We start from the raw sequence: 23,104 nt of genomic DNA, 5'->3' as shown, positions 1-23,104 counted from the left end.
CTGTGCTGGGACAGCTTTCACAACCTGGTTTGGGTCTTTGCAGACTGCGTGAAGGCTGAGCTATCCTTCTCCATGCCACAGCCACCAGCCTTAGTCTCTTTTAATGTGCCAAACCTGTGCTAAGCTCGACTTCTGGGCTAGGATGCCTGGAGGTAGTTGAATTGAAGCTGCTCTTTCCTTTTGTCTCCTGCTCTGGGTTGGTTTTACAGTTTGGGCCAAAAAGTACCAGGGGAGCACTCACCACCCCAGCAATGGGTGAGATGGGCTGGGGGCTGCTTGTGCCAGCAGTGCAGATGGTGTGTTAAAGTCAAAAAAGGTGTTGGCAAGGATGGGGCTTTGGTGCAGGGTGTTGTCCTGGGCCTGTTCTGCTTTTCTTCTCAGCTTCCTCCCACTCTGACCCTTTCCATGCCATCTTGAGGGCTGGCAGAGCCCTGAGCTCTGTGGGCAGTCACAGTCTGCTGTGAACAGGTTTCATTGCTGCATCTCCTGGTTGCTGGGTGGTATTGGCCAAGTGACCTCAGGTGCTCAGCTCCACCTTCCCAACACAGGAATAATCTGGTTTTCTAGATATTTGGAGTGCTGGAAAACCTGTGTAAATGTAGACTTCTATTAACTCTATCACCAAGTGCCTCAAATTTCCTGTCTTTAAGCAGCAAGGTTAATGCTGGAAACTGAGGCATAAAAAAAGAGTGAAACACATGTGCAAAACATATGCATTTAAATAGTTCCTTATCTGGGCTCTTTTATTCTGGCACAGGAGCACATTGTTTATGTCACACTGCAACAGTTTTAAACCAAATTCAGACTATGCTGTTTTAGTCTGGAGCAAGCATTCCCCTAGCTGGTACTATGCTGCTGTAGCAATATTGTTTTCATTGTGCCATTCAAAGTAGTAAAATCTCCCCGTGCTGGTGAGAGCTCAGCTCCATAGCAGACACCTCAGCAGCCACAGGGCCAGGCTGCAGCTCCGTGGCACCCATGGGCCACTCCATGCCCAGCTCTGCTCCCTGAGGAAGGAAGGAGAGATGGGGGAATGCTGAACTCTGCAGCAGTGTAAGGACAGTATCAGTCTATGCACACTCATATTTTCCTTGGCAAGCCACATGACTGTAAACAGCAAAATATTCTAGCAATCTTCTTTTTTTTTTTTCTGTCTTGCCTGAGCAATGAGTTTTCCCTGCACATCTCTCTTCTGATCTGATTGATTCAGCATGTAGCAGAGTTATTTTTCTCCTTTTTTCATTAAAGAAAATTGTAGGCCCCCCTGCCCTCTTGTTATATTTGACATCTTTGTCTCTAGATGGCAGAAGGCTGTTTCCAGTGGTTGCTTACCACAGCTTCTTGGCACGTGCACAGGCCTCAGGGATGTAGTGCCTAGCTGGAGAGAGGCAGACAACTTTCCTATTTGCAGTGATTCCCACAAAATAGAAGTGTTGAATCCAAGCAAGCAATAGCTCATGTCAGTTCAGTCCTTCATGCTGTAGGGAGTTGGTAGAGAAGAGCTGAAATGCTGGCTCTGAGGTCAGCAGCAGAATTTCTGTTGACCTTAACAGGTCTCCCACCTCTCACCTTAAATTTTGTCAAGCAACATTTACCTTTTCTGTTCACCAGGAGTTGTAAACCCCCAAAGGTCAAGGGAGGTCTTGGATGACAGTTTCCCAGTGTAGTTTTCCTGCTCTGTCTGCTGTGATCATTTCAGTTTTCATTGTTGCTGATGGGTTTCCAGATAAGCATTGTCACCATTGGCTGTTGCATTCAGATTTGCTTTTCCCAGATACCCAGTGTTTGTAGCATGCAGGCAAGCATGCAGGAGAGGACAGCATCCTCTCCCTTTCCTCTTCTTTTCTGCCTCTTAAGCTCTCAGGTATTCCAGAAGATGCCCATGTTGTCCTCTGTATTCTGGTGAGCCAGAGAAGGGGATAAAGCACTTTGACTTTGACTCCCAGTTCGAGCTCTTCCTGTGGGAGACCGAGCATGGCAGGACAGGGAAGAGAGATCTGCTTTGGGATCTGCTTGTAGCAGGGAACTGTGGGGCTTAGAGGAGCACAGGGTCTGTCCAAGAGTGAGAGAGGACGTGTCACAGCACCGTGTTCTGGCTCTGGCTCAGTACCTCCCCTCCCTTCTCCACAATTGTCTGAAGTCTTCCAAACTTGTCTCGGATATAATGAGATGAAGTCGTCTTTTGTGGTGACTTTTTCCTGTAGTAAACATGCCTTTCACAGCCCTGGGGTGTGGGCTGGAATGAGTTTGGAAGCATTTGCTCCTCTGGCAAGCTGAAAGGGAGTGAATTCACCAGGCATCTCCCATCAGCTCCATTAAGCATCTGCATGGGCTCCAACAGGCTTTGTGCTGTCCAGCTATCCTGAGAGGAGGGGGTGCTGTTCAAAGGGTCCTGTTAGCAGACAGCACTAAATAATTCAAATAGATTGATAATCCATTTTTACTACAGTCACTGTAGTGAGTTTGTGAATCAGGGGTTTTGGCCTTGCTGAGCTGTGCTGGAGTGGTTTGGATGAGGACAGGCAGGCTGGTTGTCCCACATGTCCCTGTGTTCTGCTGCTTTCCAAAGTGCTGCACGGGGTGCAAGGGGAGTGGTTTGGAACTGGCTGTCCACACCAGGGAGCCTCAATAACTAACATTCATGTTTGCCTCCTCTTCTCAGGGTTTTCCTGGTAATTTTGGAGAACGAGGACCTCCAGGCATCGATGGGAGCCCTGTAAGTTCATAACCTTTTTCTTTCTTTTTTTCTTTTGCAGTAGACAGCACACTGTACTGCATCATTCTAGGGGATTTTTTAAGCTTGATGGCAGCTGCTGGCTGGTTTTGTCCCTCTTGAAAAAAAAAAAAAGTAATCCCTGCCCTGCTGAAAATTGCTGTGTTTGGCTCCTGTAACTGTCAGGTCATTTGCCATCAGCTTTCTGTCTCCATCTCTTGCCTTCCCTGCACCTTAGTCATGACTGGTACTTCTTTATGCAGAAGGTGGCTAGGAGAAAAGAAAGAGAAAAAGGGCAAGGGTGTTGCTCTGGCAGTGTTGGACCATGTTGTCCATACCACTGAGCACGGAGTCCCTGCTCCAGTGTCTGGGAGCACTGAGGGACTGACCCCACAGCCCAAGCTGCTGCCTGCCCCATCCCTCAGCCAGCCCTGGGACTGCATGGCAATAAGTCTCCAGTCTCCTGAGTTCTTGCCCTTCAGCCTTCATCTGACCCCTGCTGGCTTCCTAAGAGTGGGATGTGTCTCCTGGGAATTGGGTCAGGATGGTCACCGAGGTCATTTAGGCAGCTGGGTGCTGATAAAGTTTAATTTGCTCTGCTCTTGTAGCAGTAAACTGTGGGATATGCTGTGTTTGCCACTGCTCACAGAACATGTCCTCGTGGTTTGCAACAGTTCTCAGATGTATTAATTATCCTAAATTATTTTCTGAATGACTTTGTTGGTTCTCCCTGAATTAGCATGTGAGCAGCACTGATTCATCTTTGAAATTCATGCTGCCTTGGTTATTCACACATAATCACCGTGCTGCTCTGGGGTTTGGGGGGATGATTTGTGTGAAGTAACCCACTCCACATGTGCCTGCAAGCTCCCATTCGTCATGTATGCAGCACAAAAGTTATTTTCACAACAGACTCCAATCACCAAGCCAAGCTCAGCTGCAGCTCCAGCCTTTGTGGGAATTCAGCACAAGAATCATAAATGCAGTGAACTGAAAGAATGATGTTCCCAAGGAATACTTCTGCAGGACTTTTCCCATCCTTCAGTCAACTTAAGCCATGGGTCAGAGTGGAATCAGTAGTCCCAAAGTACAAAACTTTCTGATTGTACTGCTATTTCCAGCCAGCCCACCAGGAAGAGCAGGAATCCTGGAGGACAGGAAGACTTTTTTTTTTTTCTTTCCCTAAATAACTTATTTTGTTTTCTTTTGAATATGCAAGTTGTCTAAGCCCCATTCAGAAGATGTTCTCAATGCCAGTCAGCTGAATGGCTGTTCCCAGAGCCTGGGAGAGCAGCAAATGTCCCGTTAATTCATCCAGAAGGATTGCTCCTCTTTCATCTTATCAACGGCTCTTAAATATTAATGTGCCTTGGCCATCACAGAATCAAAACAGACTGTTTGGGCTGACTTAAAGGGAGGTTCACAGGGTCACAAGTGGAGTCACAGACGCAGAAAAATGCCAGAAAGTCTGTTTGTGGAGCACACAAATATGCTAGGTTTGGTAGGTGGGGTGTGCAGCTGAGCTGTCAGGGGCGGGATGGCCGCAGGCCCGGCTGCCACATCCTCTGCTTGATCCCCTGCTCGCTGGGAAGGCTGAGCCCACAGCCTCTGATCTCCTGTGCATCCCCTCCGGGCACAGCTCCTCCACCCCAGAGGCATTCTTCCCTCCTACCAGCTGATGAGAACTGTCGAGCATGGCATTCCAGATCCCATGTTCCCCCGGAGTGCTTCAGCCACTCCAATTAGGCTCTTAATCACAGGAATTAGACGTGGGAAAGGGCTGTTGATTCATCTCCTTCTCTCTTGTCCCAGTGCCCGGTCCATGTGCTGAAAAAAGGAGAATAGAGCCTGATTTCCCTCACAGGTCAGGAACTGATAGCCAGGAAAGGCCACTTGTAAATCCTCCATTTCCTAGACCAGGGAATGGCTCAAATTAACAACTAGTCCTGTCCACATCTCTCAGGGGAGTCCACCCCCTCCTTTTCCAAGAGGAAATCCTCTTCTGGTGGCTGTGAGGTCATGCATTTCCACAGACAGCCGTTCTCCTGAGGAATAGCAATACGACACAAGTCAGAAATCTGGGAAGTGCCTCTCGGAGCTGGTGGGACCAAGAGCTGAGCGTCCAGCCAGCCACCCTGGGAGCCTGCAGAGCTTCCTGGGGAACCCAGGCCACCGTGCAGCTCCTGTGCTCAGCATTCCTGGGATTCTCCCTCTCCTTCCTGAGCCAGTAATGCCAGGCCTTGGCTGAAAGCTTGCAGCCGACCTTATAACAGTAGCTCTGAGGACACAGAAATCCCACCCATGAGGAACAATTGTTCCACAGATGTCCCAAGTATGCAGGAAAGGAACTGGCCATAAAAAAAAAAAGCAATTTTAGACTGGTTGAGATTATGAAACGCTTTTTTGTGTGTGTGCTTGCCCAATAGTCCTTTACTCCACTTCCCATAAAATAAACACACGTAACCCTTTAGCCAAGGAGCCCTGAGCACATTCAGTCACGTTGAGTCCCCTTCTCTTTCCATGGCAAATCTTTCCATAAAAGGGGAGCTGTATTGCACTGGAGGGGGCTCCACCAGATGTGCACCATAAACTGAGCAGGGCTGTCAGAGGAAGTAGCCAGCATGATCCAGAGCAGGGGCAGGACTGTCTGAGTTAAAGGGAAGTTCAGCATTTCCAGTGCACTTGTTTTGAGAGGCACTGCTGGAGATGGAGGTGTGTAAGAGCAGATCCTTGCCCTGGCAAGCAGCTCACTGTTAGCATGGCCAGGGAGGCCACTGAGAGGGACATGAGACAGGCTGAGCACTCCATGGCTGCTGAACTGCTCAGAGACCTGGATAGATGAGCTGTGGGGATCTGGCAGAGCTTCTCTGCTGTGCTTCACTTGGAGATGCCATCAGGCACCCAGCATTGCTTCTGCATGTCTTTGGAGAGCTCACACAGAGAAAGTTTTTGGTGAAGCTGGGGAGCCAAGCCAGCTCCACAAGCCCCATCAGCACTCTGGAATGGAATGATGAGCTCCAAGGTGCCATAAACACTCCCAGCACCAGAACCTGCCATACCCTCTCCCCAAACTACACAGTTTCATTTTCAAGCAAGTCTTCCTTTTCCTACCAGTTTTATTATTACATAACCACTCCCAAACCTCACCTTTCCCAGTGCTAAAGCAGCAGCTTTCCTCTCCTTCCCACCTTAGCCCTGCTCTCCCCATGTCTCCTGCCCCTCTCCCTGCCAGTGGCTGGGTCTCACCTGGGGCAGGCTCCCACCTCTCCCCTGCACAGTGAAATGTTCCTTTCATCCAGCCTGCTCCTGGGAGGGAAGTCAGCCCTTGGAATAACTGCCCAACAACAAGCAGCCTGTGTCTTCCCAGGATGTGCTCTCCTGAAAATGGAAGTTCTGGATTGCTTTGGAGGGGAAAGGGGCTGGGGATGGAAGGGGGAGGGATGGTCTTTTCCCTTCTTTTCCCTTCCCTCAAACCTCTGAAACACTAAGCTGCCTTTCAGTCTCTGCTTGTCTATAAAGTGTTCTGTAACCGTGTGGGTTTGTCTTTCCTTTTAGGGAGAATTGGGAGCCCCAGGTCCTCCTGGAGTCCTTGGACTCATTGTAAGTACAAAAACAAATGGAGATCTGGCTTGTTGGGCTTTAACCCTTTCAACCTGCCTAACTACACACAGATTTTCTTCTTCCTGTGAGCAGGATGACTGTTTGCATGGGGGAGGCATGGCATCTGGGAGAGAGGGGGTTTCCTGGTGGACTGGGAGGTGGAGGAGGGCAAACCCTTTCCAAGCAAAAGGAAACAGATTAGAAGTCTGTTGTTAGTGTCCTTTTTTTTCATGGTAACTTGCCCTTTTGATAGCATTTGCCAGGATAATCCTTCAAAGATGCAGCATTCATTCTACACCAGGATCTCTTAAAAAGCAAGTCCCTGTAAGCAGTGACCTCAGGGACACACAGTTCTTGTTCACTGGAGAGTCTGAGGGCAGGAACAGTCTGTCCTCTGGGTAGACAGGAATTTTAAAAGCACTTTCACCATCCCATCACTAATCCAGGTAATTTTACTCAGCCAAATTCCACCCATCGTTACACTTTTCCCTCAGCAGGAGATAAATGGCTGTAAGGATGGGTACCAGCTCCTCCTCTGGAAGCTGTACTGGGGGTTAGTGAATGCCCAGCTGAGCATAGTATGGTTTATTTGTAGGTCTCAGCACTTGTTTTAGGTTATTTCCTTCCATGCACAAAATTGGTAGGCTCTGTTACTACTACAGCATTCTTTCATAATGATTCCTCCTCAGCTGTGACAAACCATGGAAACTTGACTTGCAAGGAATGATTAAAACCTTCCCCTTTTGCCTTTCCATAGCTTAAATTAGAGGAGTGTGTCAGCTTAGATCAAGGCCTCCATTGCACTAGGCATTGCACAAACCCAGAAATCTCACATTCCTTGAAGGAACAGCAGGGAATCTGGTGGAGCACCCATCTTGGAGATGGGGAATTGGGGCAGAGGTGGTTTCACAGGAAGGTTTTCCATGGAACCAGGAATTAGGTCTGCTTCCCCTCATTAGTGGAGATGAATAGCTACTTTAGCCATAGCAGCAGAAAGGATGTGCTCCTGCCAAAAAGCTGGAAGATAAATATTGCTATTTAAAACAATACCATTGAAGGCATAGTCCAGATTGAATTATATTCCTCCTTGCTTTTGGCAAGATTTATCTTTTCCTTGTTGCCATTATCTCACAGATATTTTGTTTGTTAGAAAGTGTAAGCTCAGAGATGGCAAATGTGATCATGATCCTTCTAGAGATGGTGGAGTCAGTAGCTGCCTATCCTCCCCTCCACACTGGCCCAGCCAAACTTCAAACTGACATTCAGGTCAAGCCGAGTCAGATCTTGTGTCCCAGGCTAACATGCAGCTCCTGAACTCAGGCTGCTGAAGCATCTCTAGTGGGGTAGACCGAGAGTGACCTCCTCAGTCCTCCTGGGGAGAAGGGAGCACATCCGTCCTGCCTTGTCCTCCCTGTGGAGGACAGCTCCAGCTCCTTCCCCAGGGTGTGTACACACTGCAGGGCACAGAGAAGGTGACATATGGCCCCTGCTCAGTCTCCTCCTTGCCACCTGCAGCCACCCCAGGGACCATCCAGGCAGAGTTTGGTTCACGGTGTAAGAGAGGCTGGAGAGCAGAATTAGGTGTAACTAAAGCCTCTTGCTCTCCTAATTAACCATGTGGGCAGAGCTCTAAGTAAATGCATTTCCACAAGCAGCCTTTATGCTAGGAGGTATGAAAAGGGCTCTGTTGGGGTGGCTGCAGCCCAGCTCTCTCTGCGTGACCGCGGGCCCGGGGCTCGGCTGGAGAATCGCTCCTTCAGGGAGCCTGCCCTGTTTATTTACACTGAGGCCAGGCTGCTGCACCCTGTCACTGCCTCTCTTCATGGCAGGGAGCAGCCAGAGCCCATTTCAACACCAGCACTGAAGGGTTTCTGTTGTGTATCACACATGGATGCCCACAGCAGCCAGAGCTCTGCTGTCCTCCTGTGTTAGACTAAGTCCCAGCACACAGTGCCACACTGACTTCTCACTGCAGCAGGATGAGACCCCTGTGTCCCCACCTCCTGCCTCTCCTCTCTTTTCTTTGAGTGCTGCATTTATTTAGGGCCTGTCTGTTCATTCAAAGAGCCTTGACTCATGCCAGGATGCTGCTGTTGATATCAGTAGTGCATTTCTTCAGGGATACTGAGACTGGATGTCAGAGGAATTTCACACCACGTGCAGGGATCTGTTGGGTTTGCACCTAATGACTGTGGTAATTTTCTTTCTCTCACTAGGGTGACATGGGCCCTGTTGGACCAATTGGCTATCCAGGACCAAAAGGATTAAAGGTGAGGGAATCTCTGAGCTCTCATCCCTCCATAGCTGGGCTGAAGGTTGTTCTGTTCCTCCTTGGGACAGTGGTGGCTGTCCTGAGAGAAAGGATGGGCAGCAGTGGTGTTGAACACAACATCCCACTGGTGCTCTGCAGTGGGTGTAAGTCAGTGGAGAATTCCAGAAGCATTTTCCCACATGAAGAATGTGTGATGGAGCATCCTTTGGGAGCAGTTTGGCATTGGACCTTGAGACTGTGTAGGCCAGTGCTGTGGGTCTGAGCCACCAGCCCCATCAGCAAACAGCAATGTCACAGACCTGAGCAAGTCTCCACCATGGCTCAACTTCACTCTGAACTTTCTTTTGTTTCAGGGGCTGATGGGAAACCCTGGAGAACATGGACTGAAAGGTGATAAGGTGATCTGAATACTCCCTTATTGCACTGTGTTTTAATTTTGCATGTGAAACCCCCTTTCTAGTTTCTCTTTCTCATTCAGGATCGTAGTGCTGGTTCCACCCTGGCCATCTATACCCCATCCTCTCACTCTCCCTCCATTCATGACACTCTGATTTTGATTTTTCTTTCTTTGCTTTCTGCCCCATCCCCTTTTCCGTGGAGTGTAGATTAGTTATGCTCAGATCCTCTTAGGAGCTCCCATCTCCCACTGATGATGACAGTAACTGTACAATTACCTGGTGTTTCACTGTTTTTATGTTATTTACATGATGGGATGGGGAGGAGATGATCCAACACTGGCAGTGAGTTTGCATTAATGCATTTGGGGGAAAGATGTGGTGTGAAAAAGCAGCCCTGTGTCAAACAAACCAGGTGGATCCCCTGGAAAAACTGTTGTGTGTTGGATACCTCTGCTCCTGTTCAAGGAGCCTCACCTCAGTTCAGCTTCCTACTGGGAGGAAATTGCCTTGTCCCAAACTGATATAAATCACTTTAGAAAAAGCAAAATGGAGAGGGGCCTTGATTGCAGTGATTTAGCAGTGCTGGCACAAAACCACACAGCTTCAGCTAAATCAGCATGAAGCTGTGTGTGTAAATGTCTCACTGTCACGGGAACCCTCCTCCTACAGATATTCAGCTGCAGGATTTATTTAGTCTGAAGGAGTGGGAGGTGCAGTTATTTATTGCTGGCTCTGATTGCTCAGGAGGGCAGTGGAAAATGACCATTAAGTGTATTCTCCTCCTCCTCCTGTCAGATGTTTTATTCTCTTCTTAGATGTTTGCTTTTAGAGAGTGATTTAGCAGCCCAAAACTGCACAGGGGGGAAGTAGTGTCAAACCAGTGATTCAACTCTTCTTATACTATAGCAGCTCTTTGCCAGGATCCTGTGTCTGCAATTTCCATTTCTCCCTTGTGCTGCTTTCCCCCTTCTGTTGAGAGCAATGACAAGGCAAGAGAAGGGCTTTTTCTTTAGGACAAGCTTAAGGCATTGTAGCTGGTTTCTGGACTAAACCCCAGATCCTGGAGTCCACAGACTCCTCCATCCACTCCTTGGGAGAAATGGTTAAAAATCTTAAGAACCACCAAGATCTAAATCATTGTTTAGCAAAATTAACCTTCCTGGACAGTTCAGTCTCCATCACTTTATAGACACTGCTCTCTTTATGCCCAGTATTTCCCCAGCCACTGCTGTCACAGTAGCCAAATGGTTTGTGGCTCTCTCTGGAGTTATCCTCACAATACTCCCAAGTGTGGAATTATCCATCCTCCCAACAATCCCATGCTCCTGAGGTACAGGAAACCTTTCCTTCCCCCACAGCTGCCTCCCCCTGCAAGCTCCAGGCTGCAGTCATCCTGCCTTCCTGGGGTGATGGAGATTTAATTGGATGTCTGCAAGCTCCTATTGATCCCATCTGTTTTGGTCACATCCAAAACACGTGGCCTTGTACAGGTTTGTCTTTTTGTAGCTGAGGAAAACTCCCTTCAGTCAGCAGCAGTCAGATGGGTGCTGGTAAAACCTGAGAACAAAAACAGGGTGGCTGGATGGTTGTGTAGGCAGCAGGAATGTCACTGGATCTGCCACCTCAATCCACCTGGGAGAATGCCCTCACATCACATGGCCAGGTGTGAAGCAGAATAAGGGACAGCATCTCACTCCTCCAGCTAAAATCACATCCTTTTATCTAGAAGCTAGACAGGCAGATCCAGGTCATCCTTCTGTTCCCATTCCTGTGTTTTCATGGAGGCAAGGAGAGGGGGGAAGAGAGGGAGAAGTGCAATTACTGTGTAACTCTGAAATCAAGAGTGGCCCTGAGAAGGCCACGTGGGGTGATGAGAGCAAGGTGGAGGAAGCAAAGGAAATCCCAGCTACTTGTTCTCACAAAGGAGTTTTATGAATCAGGACATCTGTAACTTGTGGAGGACATGGCTCAGGCAAATACCTCTGGAGCTGTGGCGTTAGCTCCCTTTGCATTGCTAAGCAGGAAGTCTTGGGAACAGAGATTCCAGTTGAGGAAAATTGAGGGGATTTTGCACAACAACCTCCTCTGCATCCCCCAGACAGCAAACACATCCCACAGCTGTGCATTTGGTCCTTTCCCTTGTAGCTCCTCTCTGTTTGTGTTGGGTTACACAAGCCCTGGGGGTGTCTGAAGCTGTGTTTCTTTTTATAGGTGAAACATGAAGCACAGGCAACATCCCATGGGCAGAGGCTGTTTGTAATTTCAGATCCTACATTCCTTTTCCTGCCCTGTGAACCAAGTCCTTGCAGGCCCATTTCGTCATCTCAGCATCTCAGTTTTTAATAACAAACATGCCTGACCTCTTCCCTCTGTAATTTTTCCCTCATATTAAGGACACAGATCCCATGTCCCAGTTCCAGGGCAGGTAAAAGGTGATGCCCCAGTGCTCAGTTCTGGTTTAAGAGATTGACAGCCATAGATGGACTGTTCATGCTGTGACATTTTGCTGTGCTGTCACAGTAACGTGTGAACATCTGGTGTGAAGTCCAGCTCAGGTTCAGATATAAGTTTTGTTTCCCTGCTTCCTTCTTACCCTCTCTAATGCCCATTTCTCAGAGTTGCTTGAAAACTGGCTTCACTGTCATGCCCCACTTTTCCTAAAGGTTTGTTCCTGCATTTTGCTACGCTCAGGAAACTCTTTTGTTTTAGTAGTTCTTACTTAGTGTCCAAGTATTTCTTCTGAAACAGTATTTCAATGGCCACTTGTACTCTCTGGGTAGAAAATTGGTTAATAAAAAATACAATCTTTCTTCTTTGACCCTCAGAATTGACGATAAAGCCAAACCTCAGAGCCAGCCTGTCACTTCCAGAAAAGCTGTTTTCATGCTGCCTTCAGTAGGAAGCCAGAATTTAGTAGATTTCAGTGTTTTAAGCCTTGGACTACATAAAATAAGTAGAAAATTCAGAGAAGATGAGAGAAATCTGTGAAGGAGCTGGGTCACACAGTAGCTTTTTTGCCATATCTGTTCTATCTAATACTTGGGTTCCTTCCGAACTGAAGCTGTGTAAAGAGCTGATTGTTTCCATTTTGCATTGCCAAAGGAAAAAATATGGAAAATAGTTCAGATGAAATAAAATGTTGGTTATTTGACTCAAATTAAAATATTTTAGGTTGAAAACCAAATGAGTAAAATCAATTTAACATTTTTTAAGAGCAACATTTTAATTTTGCTACGTAAAAGACTTGTTTTGAAGATGGTTCAGTGAAATGTTCTGGGAGCATTTGCCAAAACATTTAAGCAAATTTAGCATGAATCCATGAAATGTTTCCATCATTGAATCTGCATAGTTCTTAATTATTTTTCTTCTGAAAAACTGTCTTTGAAAAGTTTTTACTAACTCAAACCCGAACCATCCACAATTTGATTATCCCCTGCATGTTACTGAAGCAGTTACAATTATTTCAGCTCTCTGATGGGTGAGAGTGGGTGGTTTTTCTGGAGTGGAGTGGACTTTCTCTGACATCTCTCTGTGGACTTTGGCTCTGTTGCAGGACTCCATATGTCTTCCATGTGGGCTATGTTTAAACATATAGCCCTGGAGTGGCTCCTTCCCTTGCTGGGAAGCCAAGTTCATGGGACAGAGTTCCTCCAGCAGTTATTTTTGTTGGGTCTTGTCATTGTACCAAGTTATTGTAGTCATTCCTCCCTTGACTTCCCAAGGAGAATTTTCCTTTCTCTGCCCCATCATTGACTCATCCTTTGTTTAAGTAAATCACTAAACACATGAGGCTGGAAGGGGCAGCAGGAGGTGATTTGGTCCAGAGCTGCTCCCAGCAGGGCTGAGAGCCAATGCAAGGTAGCCCACTGCTCCTTGGAAAACCTTCAGGGATATTTGGCTTCCACCCAGGGAGTCAGAATCTGTTATGTTGGTCCAACTAGGGGACAGACAGCTTGGTGAGGAAATACTGTCAGTGATGGGCTCCCCATCCCAGTGAACACCAGTGAACACCAGCTGACCCCTCCCAGGGAATCTCAGCTCAGAGATTGGCAGTGAGGTACTACTAAAGCATTACCAGAAATTGCTCTTGTTTTCTTATGAAGCAGGATTGATGTTTGATGTCAGGACTAGGATATGCTCACAGAAACCCCTAGGATTGTTTTCTTTTCTATAGAGCCTTGTGAGAGAAAAGGTTCATTCATTGAAAAGGGAACTCTTCTGTTCAGCTGAATTTAACACTTCACCACCATCAGGGTCCCTGTTAGCCAGAGGAATGTGCTCTCTCTGCTTTCAGCTTCTGTAGATACACAATGCTGGGGAATTCCTGGGTTTTGCTCTCCTGCAGTTTCCTTCCTCACCTTAGAATCAAGCTGGGAAATACTTTGTTCAGGGTTGTTGCTGCATTCAATGTGATCTGCAGCCTGCCAGCAGTTCAGCTCTGAGTGGAGCTGCTGTTGAGCCTTTTGCACCCTCTGAGCATCAACCTGGGCATTTTGGCTGTTGCTGTTGCCTGTTTTAACTCTCTGGTGATGTGTACCCAGGGTGATCAGGGAAGAGCAGGTGTTCCAGGAGATATTGGCTTCCAAGGAGACAAGGTAATTGTTTTTCTTTTCTCTTTGTTCTTTTCCCCTTGCATAGCAGCGGCCACCAGTTATCTCAGTTCCTCCACTAGGAGCTGGAATTAGCTGCATCCTGCTGTCAGGTTCCCCTGCTTGGATAGTTCCCATTTGGGGTATGCTGTGCCTTTCTAAAATCCACGTCAGAATGTGGATTTTGTAGTTACTCATAGTAGAAGCAGTTCTGCAGGGTTTTTTGTAGGGACTGTGTCTTCTAGCGGGGGTTGGAAGTGATGGGATTGATGGGGATGTGTGTGGTCCAGAGGCTGCAGACTCAGGAGATTTTGTCTGCTCAGTGCAGCAACTTAAACCCTGACCCAGGGAACCACTTAATGCTCTGTATAACTTCTGATCAAATGACTTCTCCCCTGTGATTTAATGTGATACTGGCTGTGGCTGACAAATGCTGCACACAGCCCTGTGCTGGAGCCTGCGTGGCTCTGAGCCACAGCCAACTGCAGCAGCTCATGTTCTCTGGGGCTAAATTCAGGGCTGTCCTCAGGAGCATCTCCCTGACATTAGTGCAGCTGTCCCAGCTCCATGCAGGGCTGAGCTCAGCCTTTAGGAGATGCTCCTCATTCTGCAGCAAAGCTGGAGCCTGGGGAATTGGAGTTTTTTTGATGCCTCACTGTGTTCTGAAAAAATGTGTCTCTCTCAGGGCAGCCAGGGTTTGCCTGGGGTCCCTGGGGCACGAGGGAAGGCAGGCCCCCTGGTAAGTAACCCAGCACCCTCTGCTTCCTCACCTCCCTTGCTAAGGTTCTGTGCCCAGCTGGAAAGACAGCTTGGCAGGGGTGGGCTGTTCTAAACAGGAAAGCTGACAGCCAGCAGCCAGCTCACTTTTCCCCATGTTTTTCCAATTTCTGCAGGGAAAAGTCGGTGACAAAGGACCAGTTGGGTTTCCAGGACCACCTGGCCCTGAGGTATGTCCCACCACCTCCTTCTCACATCCTCCCAGCCTCAAGCTTCACTTCTCTGCTGGGATATGAGGCCACATGAATGGTGATAGGGCAAGAAGAATCAAGATGGGTTCATGACCCATTCTACATCTCATGTAGATGAGATCCTGTTTTTCCCTTCCCCTTTTTTGTCGTAGATAAAATGAAGGAGGTTTTTTTCAGTTTTTCCCCCACCATTTAAAGTAGAAAATCCTCTTACTTCCCTTACAAAAAAAGTGTCACAGTGACACCTTAGATGCAGGATGATCTTCCCCCAGCACACCATCATTTTTCTCCTTCCTAAGTGACCAGACAAGGTCTGTAAGATGCTGGAGAGCCACTTCCAGCACAACTGATGTCTGTTTTCCCCTCATCAGCGTTCTGGTATTTCACAGGGTCTGGAAGGGCTCTCAGCTGAGTGCTGCCACTTAGCAATCGTTCCTCTTTGTTGCTATTGGAAATAAGCAGGGATTCCTTTGTTTCCTCCTCGATGGGTGGGTGGCTGGCTGGGAAGGAGCCCTGCCAGGCTGACGGCAGCTAACGAGGGTGTCAGCACCTCTCCTAATTCCTCGCCTGCTTCCCTTTGTCGCCGAGGCTGCAGCTCCTTTCTGGGAGCACAGAGGTTATGAGCTGGCTCAGAAAGATTAATTAAAACCCAAATCGCTGCTTTTAGCTGTGTGATGACAAGGAGGGCCTCACTGCAATAAATCTTGTAAGAAGATGGACCTAAAGGGAGTTGCTGGGAAAGGCTGCTCTTCCATCAAACTGATGGTGCTGCTCCTTTGTGTCCCCTGCCCTCCCAAAGCCATGGTGACCCCCACATGGACACTGCCAGCATGTAACACATCTTGTCCCTTAGCTTCTAACCAAACCTCTGACAGAGGCTGACACTGCCTGCAGAATTCCACCTTTGCACCCTGACTGTTCCTCATTTCCCCCAGGGCTTCCCAGGTGACATTGGCCCACCAGGAGAAAACGGTCCTGAAGGTCTGAAGGTGAGTAGAGCAGAGTCTGCAGCTCTGTGTGGGGTTGGAAGCAGCCAGGGAAAACAAAGTAGTGGGAAAGGGGGAAGAGAGAAAGCCCAGGAGATTCCTAAAGATTGTCCTGGCCAGCATGTCCACTTGGTCTGTTTGGCTTGAGGTGCCTCCAAGTGCAGCGTTTTCTTTTCTTCCGATTTTTTTTCTGTAACAAAATTGACATTGGATAATGTCCCATGGCTGTGAAAGAGACTTTCTCATTTTAATTGCCCTTCTGAGCTTATGTTTCTATTTTCTGAGTATCTTTTCCTTTGGCTCTTTCTCAGGGAAAGCCAGGAGCACGAGGTTTACCTGGACCAAGAGGACTGCCTGGACAAGAGGTGAGTGTCCTCAGCTCAGAAGGGGTTTGATTTAAAGAACAATGCTGAATTTTCTAAATTAATGCATGGTGAAACAGTGTTTGTGGTTTAAAAATGTTCTGGTCCCTCTGAATTTGGAAGCAGATGCTTATACTGAGTGATCAGAGACCTGCAGAAGAGGAGCTTCCTCTGAGCTGTGTGATCTCCAAGGCCTGTGATCTCTGCTTCCAGTCACTGCTGGCATCTGCTGACCCTAAATTCTGCCTTGGCTTTTCTTTTAAAGCCTATTCCCCACCCCCAGATGGGTGTTAGAGCCCTTTTCCCTGCACATCCCCTTGCACAGACATGCCCTGGCCTGGCATCTGCTTTCTGCTCCTTTTAAGTGTGTTCCTTTTCAACCATGAGACCTGCAGACTCTGCTCTCTCACACAGAAAAACATCCCTCTGTAAAAGGAGAGGGAAATGGGAATTGCTGCTCTGCAGAAATTCATTTGCCCAGCACCTGAGAGCTTTCACTCACCACTTCCCCTCAGAACCTGAAGCATCATTCCACTTGCAGTCATTAGGAAGGGAACAATTGTCACTGATTTAATTGTACATTATGGGAGCAGCAGAGAATGTCTGGGTTCCCTGTTTATCCTGTTGTAACTCCAGTGACATTGGTGTAATTTCCTCTCACTCAGGCCAGTGTAAGCTGTTTGTCCAGAGTCACGAGACATTGTGTAAATAATACTGAGCACATGCATGGGCAGGAGCTCGTTTTAATGGCACTAATAATTCTTAACTTTTTCTGGGAACTCTTCTGTTTGTTCTCTAAATGGGATTAATGCAAATTAGCTCATTTATTTGCAGTGAAATAGGGGGGAAAAAAAATATTCCAGCCAAAATACAAAGGGAATCGAAGCCTTGCATTCCAGGTTCAGGCAGGCGTGACCAAGCTGCCTTCAATTTGCTCTAGTTAGTGAGTGTAAGAGTAAGCCCAAAGACATGGACATGGAGTTTGGTGTGAGCTGTGCTGCAGGGCTTAGAGTGTGCAGCAGAGCACAGCACTGTGCTCTCACCACTGTGGTCACCCAGGGCACTGGGTCAGGGCTCTGAATTAAATTAGATTCCTCTGGAAATGGGGCATATTGTAGGTGGCTTGTCTGAGCCCTTGGAGCTGGGTTCCTGACCCCCAGTGCCACCCTCAGCCTGCCAGTGCCCCTTCATTACCAGGGCTGACCACCAAAAGGAGAGCAGCCAGGCTGGGGCTGCCAAGGGCGCTTTTAATTTCCCACTTGGCAGTGGGGTTTAGACACTTGAGATAATTTTTGTGAAGCGTAATTGAAGGTCTCTTAGAAACTGTAGATCTGATCCTATCACATTAGAAATTGGTGTGGAGCCAAGGGAGAGGAGCGAGTCCAATTGCTGTGTGAGATTTTGTGATAGCTCCATTCTGCAGCATGTGTAGTCCCAGCTGAAAGCAGAAGGGAAACATTCATACAGTTGCCAAGTGGTTCTGTGGGAAATTTTGGAACATGATTTTTTGGGGGGAAGGGAGAGAAAAGGGGGAGAAGAGAGAAAAAGGGAATTCTATAGCATTCACATCCCTGCCAAATCAAATGAAGCAGAGTTATGGCAGCATGTCCAGGGTACCCTAGTGGCCAAATCCAGCTCATCATAGACCAAATCAACTGGTGTTCCCTTGGTCAAATTCTGGATGGCTTTTACTGGCAGGACTTGACTTGAGATCTTTTTTCCCTGAGAAACCTCAGAGGCTGTTCTAAGATAGAGAAGGGCTCAGCTGTTAAAATGTGACAGCTGAACACACAGCCTGTGTTTAACTGCTGCTCATACTGCAGGCATTTTGTTCTTGCTGCATGGTGAGTCCAAATTTTGTCACTGCTTTGCCTTTTATTTTAATTTCTTTTCACCTCAGGGAGATGAAGGCCCCTTAGGACCACCAGGAGTCCCTGGTCCAGAGGTAGGTTTCATTCATTTATTCACCCAGCTATTACCAGCTCTGATGACCTTGCAATGGAATTGTAGTTAAATTCTCATAAAGCTTCCACCCTCCTGGTTTGGGAAGTTAATCTGCCCTGCTGTGAATTATTGTCTTGTCCAGGGCTTGATTGATTGCTTGATCCAGGATGGCTGAAAGTCCAGGAAGTGACTTGCACAGGGTGTTGAGTTTATGACTTTCCTGAAGCCTCGAACCTTGAAAAACTCTCTAATGTTTAAACAGTTCATCCTCAAGATAAATTACATTGATTGGAAGCCATCTCCATGACCAGCCCTTGTGTTTCTTCCTTGATTTATAGTATTTTTCAATGAGTAGAGGAAAGATTTAAAAAAAAAGACTGGACAGTCAGAGAGAGTCCTTTTGACCTCTATGATGTATCCCAGAAACACAGTTAGAAGAAGCAAAAATAATATTATCATATCTGTGGGCTTGCCAGCTCAGGATTTTGTAATGGATCTGTACATAATTGTCACCTCAGGATGGTAAAATCTCCCAAAAAATGGTAATAGGTGGATCAGAAAATGAATATTTTATCTTTTATTTTACAAGCATGTAAGCAGCACCTGTGAGCAAAGCAGCTGCAAGCTGTTGATGTTTATGGTTTTTCCATGTATTTCAGGGTCGATCTGGTCGGAAGGGATTTCCAGGAACACCTGGTCCCAACGGTCCAAAGGTAAGAAAAGAGTTTGTTCCTGATCAGGAGAGCAGTGGGTAGAAGGGAGGAAAGGAAGAGAGAAATGTCTTTTCTCACCTTTACCACTCTCCCAAGTGTTCATTCCAGAGAAAACAAGAGAACTGAGGGTTCCTCTTTTTCTCAGAATTTTGGGGTCTCAGCTTCTGCTTCTTTCTTCGAAAAGAATGATGGTGCATTTTTGAGCTATTATAAACAAATGTGTTCCTCTTTTGATATTAACCAACTTCTCCCTCCATCATCACTTCATTTTCCATTGCTTCTCCATGGTTTTGTTCTAAAACAATGCACATCATTCCTATCTTTGCTGCCCAATTATCAGCCGGAGCCATCCCAGGGCAATGCACTCCACAAACCCACACTCGAAAGGAAAGAGAAAACCCAACAAAAACAACCTCTTCAAACAGTAAATAGCAAAAATGTGGTCTGGCAGCACATCTGGAGTATCTGCCTACTGAGAAAATGCAGCTGCTGTCCTGGAGACACTGCTGGTTACTGGTGAGCCTGGTCCCTGGATGGCCCATGCAGGGCACTCCGACTGCCTCCACGTGCTGCCCTGATCCCTGGTGGGTGTGCAATCCTTCTCCTTCTGCTTTCTCCTTCACCCCTCATCCTTTTCATGCTCTGAACTCCTTCTTCCTGCACTGGGATTTATCTCACATGGGTTCCTGCTGCAGTTTTCCTGTGGATGCTCCATGTGACAGTAATGTGTGCCTGTCTGAGGTTTTCTAACAGGATCAGGGTGCAGCATTTCCTAGGAATATTTGTGTTGTCTTTTCTTCTTATGCTTTGTTAAACTTTGGGATAAAGTAAACAGGACTAGGCTGGGCCTGTACCATAGATATCTTATGTTTCAGTGTGATTCTCTGGAGGTTATTTTGCTACAGCAGGACCAGCTTTTGGGGCATTTCACTCCAGAACTGCAAATGTTTGCTCCATGTTTGTGTCAGTAGTGTTTCTTACTTTGGATAAGAAAGTTCTTTCTTCTTCCAAGTCACAGTTAGTTTTGTAAGATGTTGTTTCTCACAGATTTTCCCTGATTCACACTTTGCAGCCCAAATAAGGGGTTTACAAAGAGCCAGGCTGTGCCCAGGGTCTGGCTGGCAGTGCCCAGTAACCCGTGTGCCCTTGTCTCCTTGTCCTGCAGGGTGAGCCAGGAAACCGTGGCCGACCAGGGAAAGTTGGTGAGCAGGTAAATTCCTAATTTCCCTTGTCTCCTTGATGATCTCCTCTGTACTATGTGTCCTGGGTGCCCAGAGTGCAGGCAGAGGGCAGTGGCCAGGGACTTCTGACCACCTCAAAGCTGCCCACAGCCCCAGTGCTCCAGGTTCCAGGCTTTAAGGATAGGATTCTCTGCTTTGGGTGCTATGTTGCCTTCACTTCCCCTAGATTTTCTGGGGAGTAGAGGAGATAGCAGCTGAAGAAACCAGACCCTGGGGAAGAGAGACACTGAGATGCATTTTGTTGTAATTTCATGGAGAACATTCTGCTGGCATAACCCAGGACATGCACAATCCCTGTAGGCTTTGGGGGAACCACAGGCATCAAAGAAAAAGCAACAATAGTTCCCACATCTCTGTGATTGAAACCAACAAACTTGTCCACCAACAACCCTGAAAGTGAAGCCACAGAGCCTCCAACAAATTCTGTGTGTTCCTGCATGACCACACCAAAGTGGCTGTGGCAGCTGGCCCTGGCACTGTGGGTGCTGCTTCTCCCCACTGCTGTCCTTCCCAACACTTTCCCTGCTGGATGGTCAGCACACTTGGTTTGGTTTGGTTTAGATTGTCAGCCTCTCTGGCTCTTCTTTGGGTCACTTCTTCCAAGGGTTTCTGACTAAGCAAGTCTAAAAAAGTCAAGGTGGATCCTTTTCAGTACCAGCAGTCTGATACCAGCCTCTGTTTATATCAAAGGTGGTTACTTCTCTTTGGAAATTAGAGCCATTTCTGTGTTATGGTTGTTAACTTGCTCCTTGAAGAGCAACTACTGAAGGAGAAAAGTTTTTCACCACATCTGAGTTCTACTTGCAGCTTTATCAGATTCTGCACAGTCTCAGGCAACACTTCCCAGTGCTTTGTGCCTCAGTTTCCCCTTCTGGGGAAGGTGTGAGACAGCCCTGAGCAGAGCTTAGCCCAGTGCCTCCTGTTCTGAAGTGACACCTGTGGATACTGTTAAAAATGAATATTTAGAAGTGCTTTGAGATCCTTAACCAGACATTGTCCTTGAAGGGCAAAGCACCATTAGGATTATTATTCTTTAACTTCCCTCAGGACTGACCTTGGATGAGAACTGTAGGCACTGTTCATCGAAAAGAAAACACAGCTGGCCTCTGCTGACACTGAAACCAGCACGGTGGTAGGAAAGCTGCCTGTGTTATTCTTAGTCAATTAGTCTCTGTCTAGAAATATCACCCAGAAAATTTCCATTTCTGAACCAGTCAAGTAATTAGAGCAAAAATGTCTCACCAGAGTAATGAGAAATAACCTCCTCTCCCCTCTCATCTCCACTGAACGATGCTGGAGCATTGGGGTTTCCTTCCTTACTCCACTTAAACATCAGCAGTTGGTGTTGGGGCTGGGTTGGTTTTTTGCAGAGCCCTGAGAGGATGGGCCCGTGCCCTTGGCACTGAAGACACCATCACCTCACCCTGTTTTCTCTTGTGGAGACCCTGGTGTTTTCTATTCCACAGTAAGGGTGGTCACACTTCTTAGCCCTGCTGCTCTGCCTGGCAAATGGTTTCTCTCAGAGCAGAAAATTTCAGCATAACAGCATGAGAAGAGATCAGCCATCCATCTCATTGGAGATTTCTTCCCTTTCTTAGGGACATCTGGTTAGGAAGACACGGGAGTTTCTGTGAGGTTTCCGGTGACACTTGAGCTCTCATTGAAAAATGAGGTTTTAAGGCACAGGGCAGTCCCTGATGTGTTGTTTTTCCATTGCAAGGACACAGACTGGGGAAGATCATTCATGAGATGCTTGTTGTCTCCATGTGCTGGAAGGATTCCAGCTGCCAGGCCCCCCAGTACCCTGGAAATGTGTGGGTTAACCCTTCCTTGCCTGCAGATGGAGTCAGAAGGAAATGAAGAGAATACAAAGCCGCTGGCCAGGGAAGCCACCAGCCTTCCTGTCCCCAAGCTGGGGAATGCACAGCAGGAGAATGTCACCAAAATGTCCATGTTGAAGGTCAGAGAGCCCTGTGGGAGAAGCAACAGCCTGGAGCAGGCAGGAAGGTGCTGCCACCCCAGGGACCCCCTGCTTGGCACCAGAAAATCCCAGTGAAGAGTTGTGCCAGCTGAAAGAGGCTTCAATTGCCTTGTGTCCTCAGTGGGACTGGGAGGTGCTGTCACAGCAGGAGCAGCTGTTTGAGTCCCTTCCCCTGGACAAGAAGTGACAGCCCTGCTCGCTCACAGGCTGTGTCAGGGTCAGCCATGTACCCATCACTCTGTGCTGGGAAGGGCAGCCAAGGCCCTTCTCTTGTCCTTTAAGGTCAAAGTATGTTGTCTCAGTATCAGTATTCTAAGATAATTTGTCAAAGGACAATGGATTCTGATCACTGAATCAGTCTCCCCCTCTCTCCCCATCACCAGCACAATGGCACCATCTCCTTCATGCCTTTCCCCTTCCAAAGGAGAGGGGCTGTAATGTCAGGTTTGCAGATGGGGACGTCCTGATTGTCCTGGCCAAGGTCAAGAGGGTCACCAAGAATGGAGCAGGGAACTGCACTGGTGTTTCCCACATGTTAGCACTGCTCCTTTCCAACCCTTCACCTTCTCCTCCAGGGCATCTCTGACCTCCAGACATCTCAATCAGGGATTTTCAGGCACTGTGGTGTTTCCACAGCACATCTCCACCTTCCCTTCCCTCACTCCCAGGATGGTGGAACCCAAACCCAGCCCCAGGGCCGGGCTGAGCCCGGTGCACAGAGGGTTAAACCACATGGCTGTTCTTTGCGGGTCAGAGCGTCCTCCTGTCTATAAACCGCGATATTTACTGTTTTACTTTCCCTTTCTTTCATCTGAATGGGAGGATTGTACATTTGCTCCCTCCCGTTCCTTCCCTTTGTGCCTGGTTTGTTTTGTTGGGAGTTCTAGCGAAGCAGTCAAACAGAGAGGCCGCCATCAGTTCCCGCTGGGAGCGACCAGCGGGCCCGTCCCTGGGAGACCCTGCTCACGCTGGGCCGCTTCTTCCTCTCAAATGGGCTCTGATTTATGCAAGCCTTCAGTGCTGACTTGCTCTCTGTTGGTGGAGCCAAGAGGGGGGGCTTAATTATGACAGGGCTGGACAATAAATGGGGAAAGCGAGACAGGAGTTAGGAATTACAACCCACCACCAGTCCCCCATCCTTTTCTTGCCCCCCCCCTCCCCCCCCCAAGCCCCCAGCAACTTTTTAACAATCTCCATCCCTTTTCCGCCATGCCCTTGGCTGGGGAATACAGCAGACTGAATCATGAGCGACATGCTGAACTCCTGTCTAATATAAATGTTTTACATTCTTTCCTGCATAGTGTGGGCCTTTATCCGGGCAGCCACTGCTGCTGGGA

The 23,104-nt window shown here is 47.8% G+C and overlaps 1 protein-coding gene across 6 annotated transcripts in view; it reads left to right on the top strand.

Annotated features, from left to right (window-relative positions):
- The window catches only part of COL27A1 (collagen type XXVII alpha 1 chain), a 143,729-nt gene that overhangs the window by 59,527 nt on the left and 61,098 nt on the right, over positions 1-23,104 (top strand). For all 6 annotated transcript variants that reach the window (XR_009489099.1, XM_059865557.1, XM_059865556.1 and 3 more), the window contains exons 13-24: positions 2,663-2,716; positions 6,269-6,313; positions 8,530-8,583; positions 8,939-8,983; positions 13,525-13,578; positions 14,258-14,311; positions 14,466-14,519; positions 15,476-15,529; positions 15,838-15,891; positions 17,789-17,833; positions 18,492-18,545; positions 19,711-19,755. Coding sequence is in view for 5 of the 6 variants with exons in the window: in XM_059865557.1 (XP_059721540.1) it covers positions 2,663-2,716; positions 6,269-6,313; positions 8,530-8,583; positions 8,939-8,983; positions 13,525-13,578; positions 14,258-14,311; positions 14,466-14,519; positions 15,476-15,529; positions 15,838-15,891; positions 17,789-17,833; positions 18,492-18,545; positions 19,711-19,755 (612 nt within the window). In the remaining variant the exon portion in view is untranslated. The remainder of the gene's footprint in view (positions 1-2,662; positions 2,717-6,268; positions 6,314-8,529; positions 8,584-8,938; positions 8,984-13,524; positions 13,579-14,257; positions 14,312-14,465; positions 14,520-15,475; positions 15,530-15,837; positions 15,892-17,788; positions 17,834-18,491; positions 18,546-19,710; positions 19,756-23,104) is intronic.

This window comes from Haemorhous mexicanus, chromosome 21, assembly GCF_027477595.1.
Source record: "Haemorhous mexicanus isolate bHaeMex1 chromosome 21, bHaeMex1.pri, whole genome shotgun sequence".
Classification (NCBI taxonomy): domain Eukaryota; kingdom Metazoa; phylum Chordata; class Aves; order Passeriformes; family Fringillidae; genus Haemorhous; species Haemorhous mexicanus.
The sequence above is the reverse complement of the archived record's forward strand: the minus strand, read 5'-3'. Positions and strand labels throughout refer to the sequence as shown.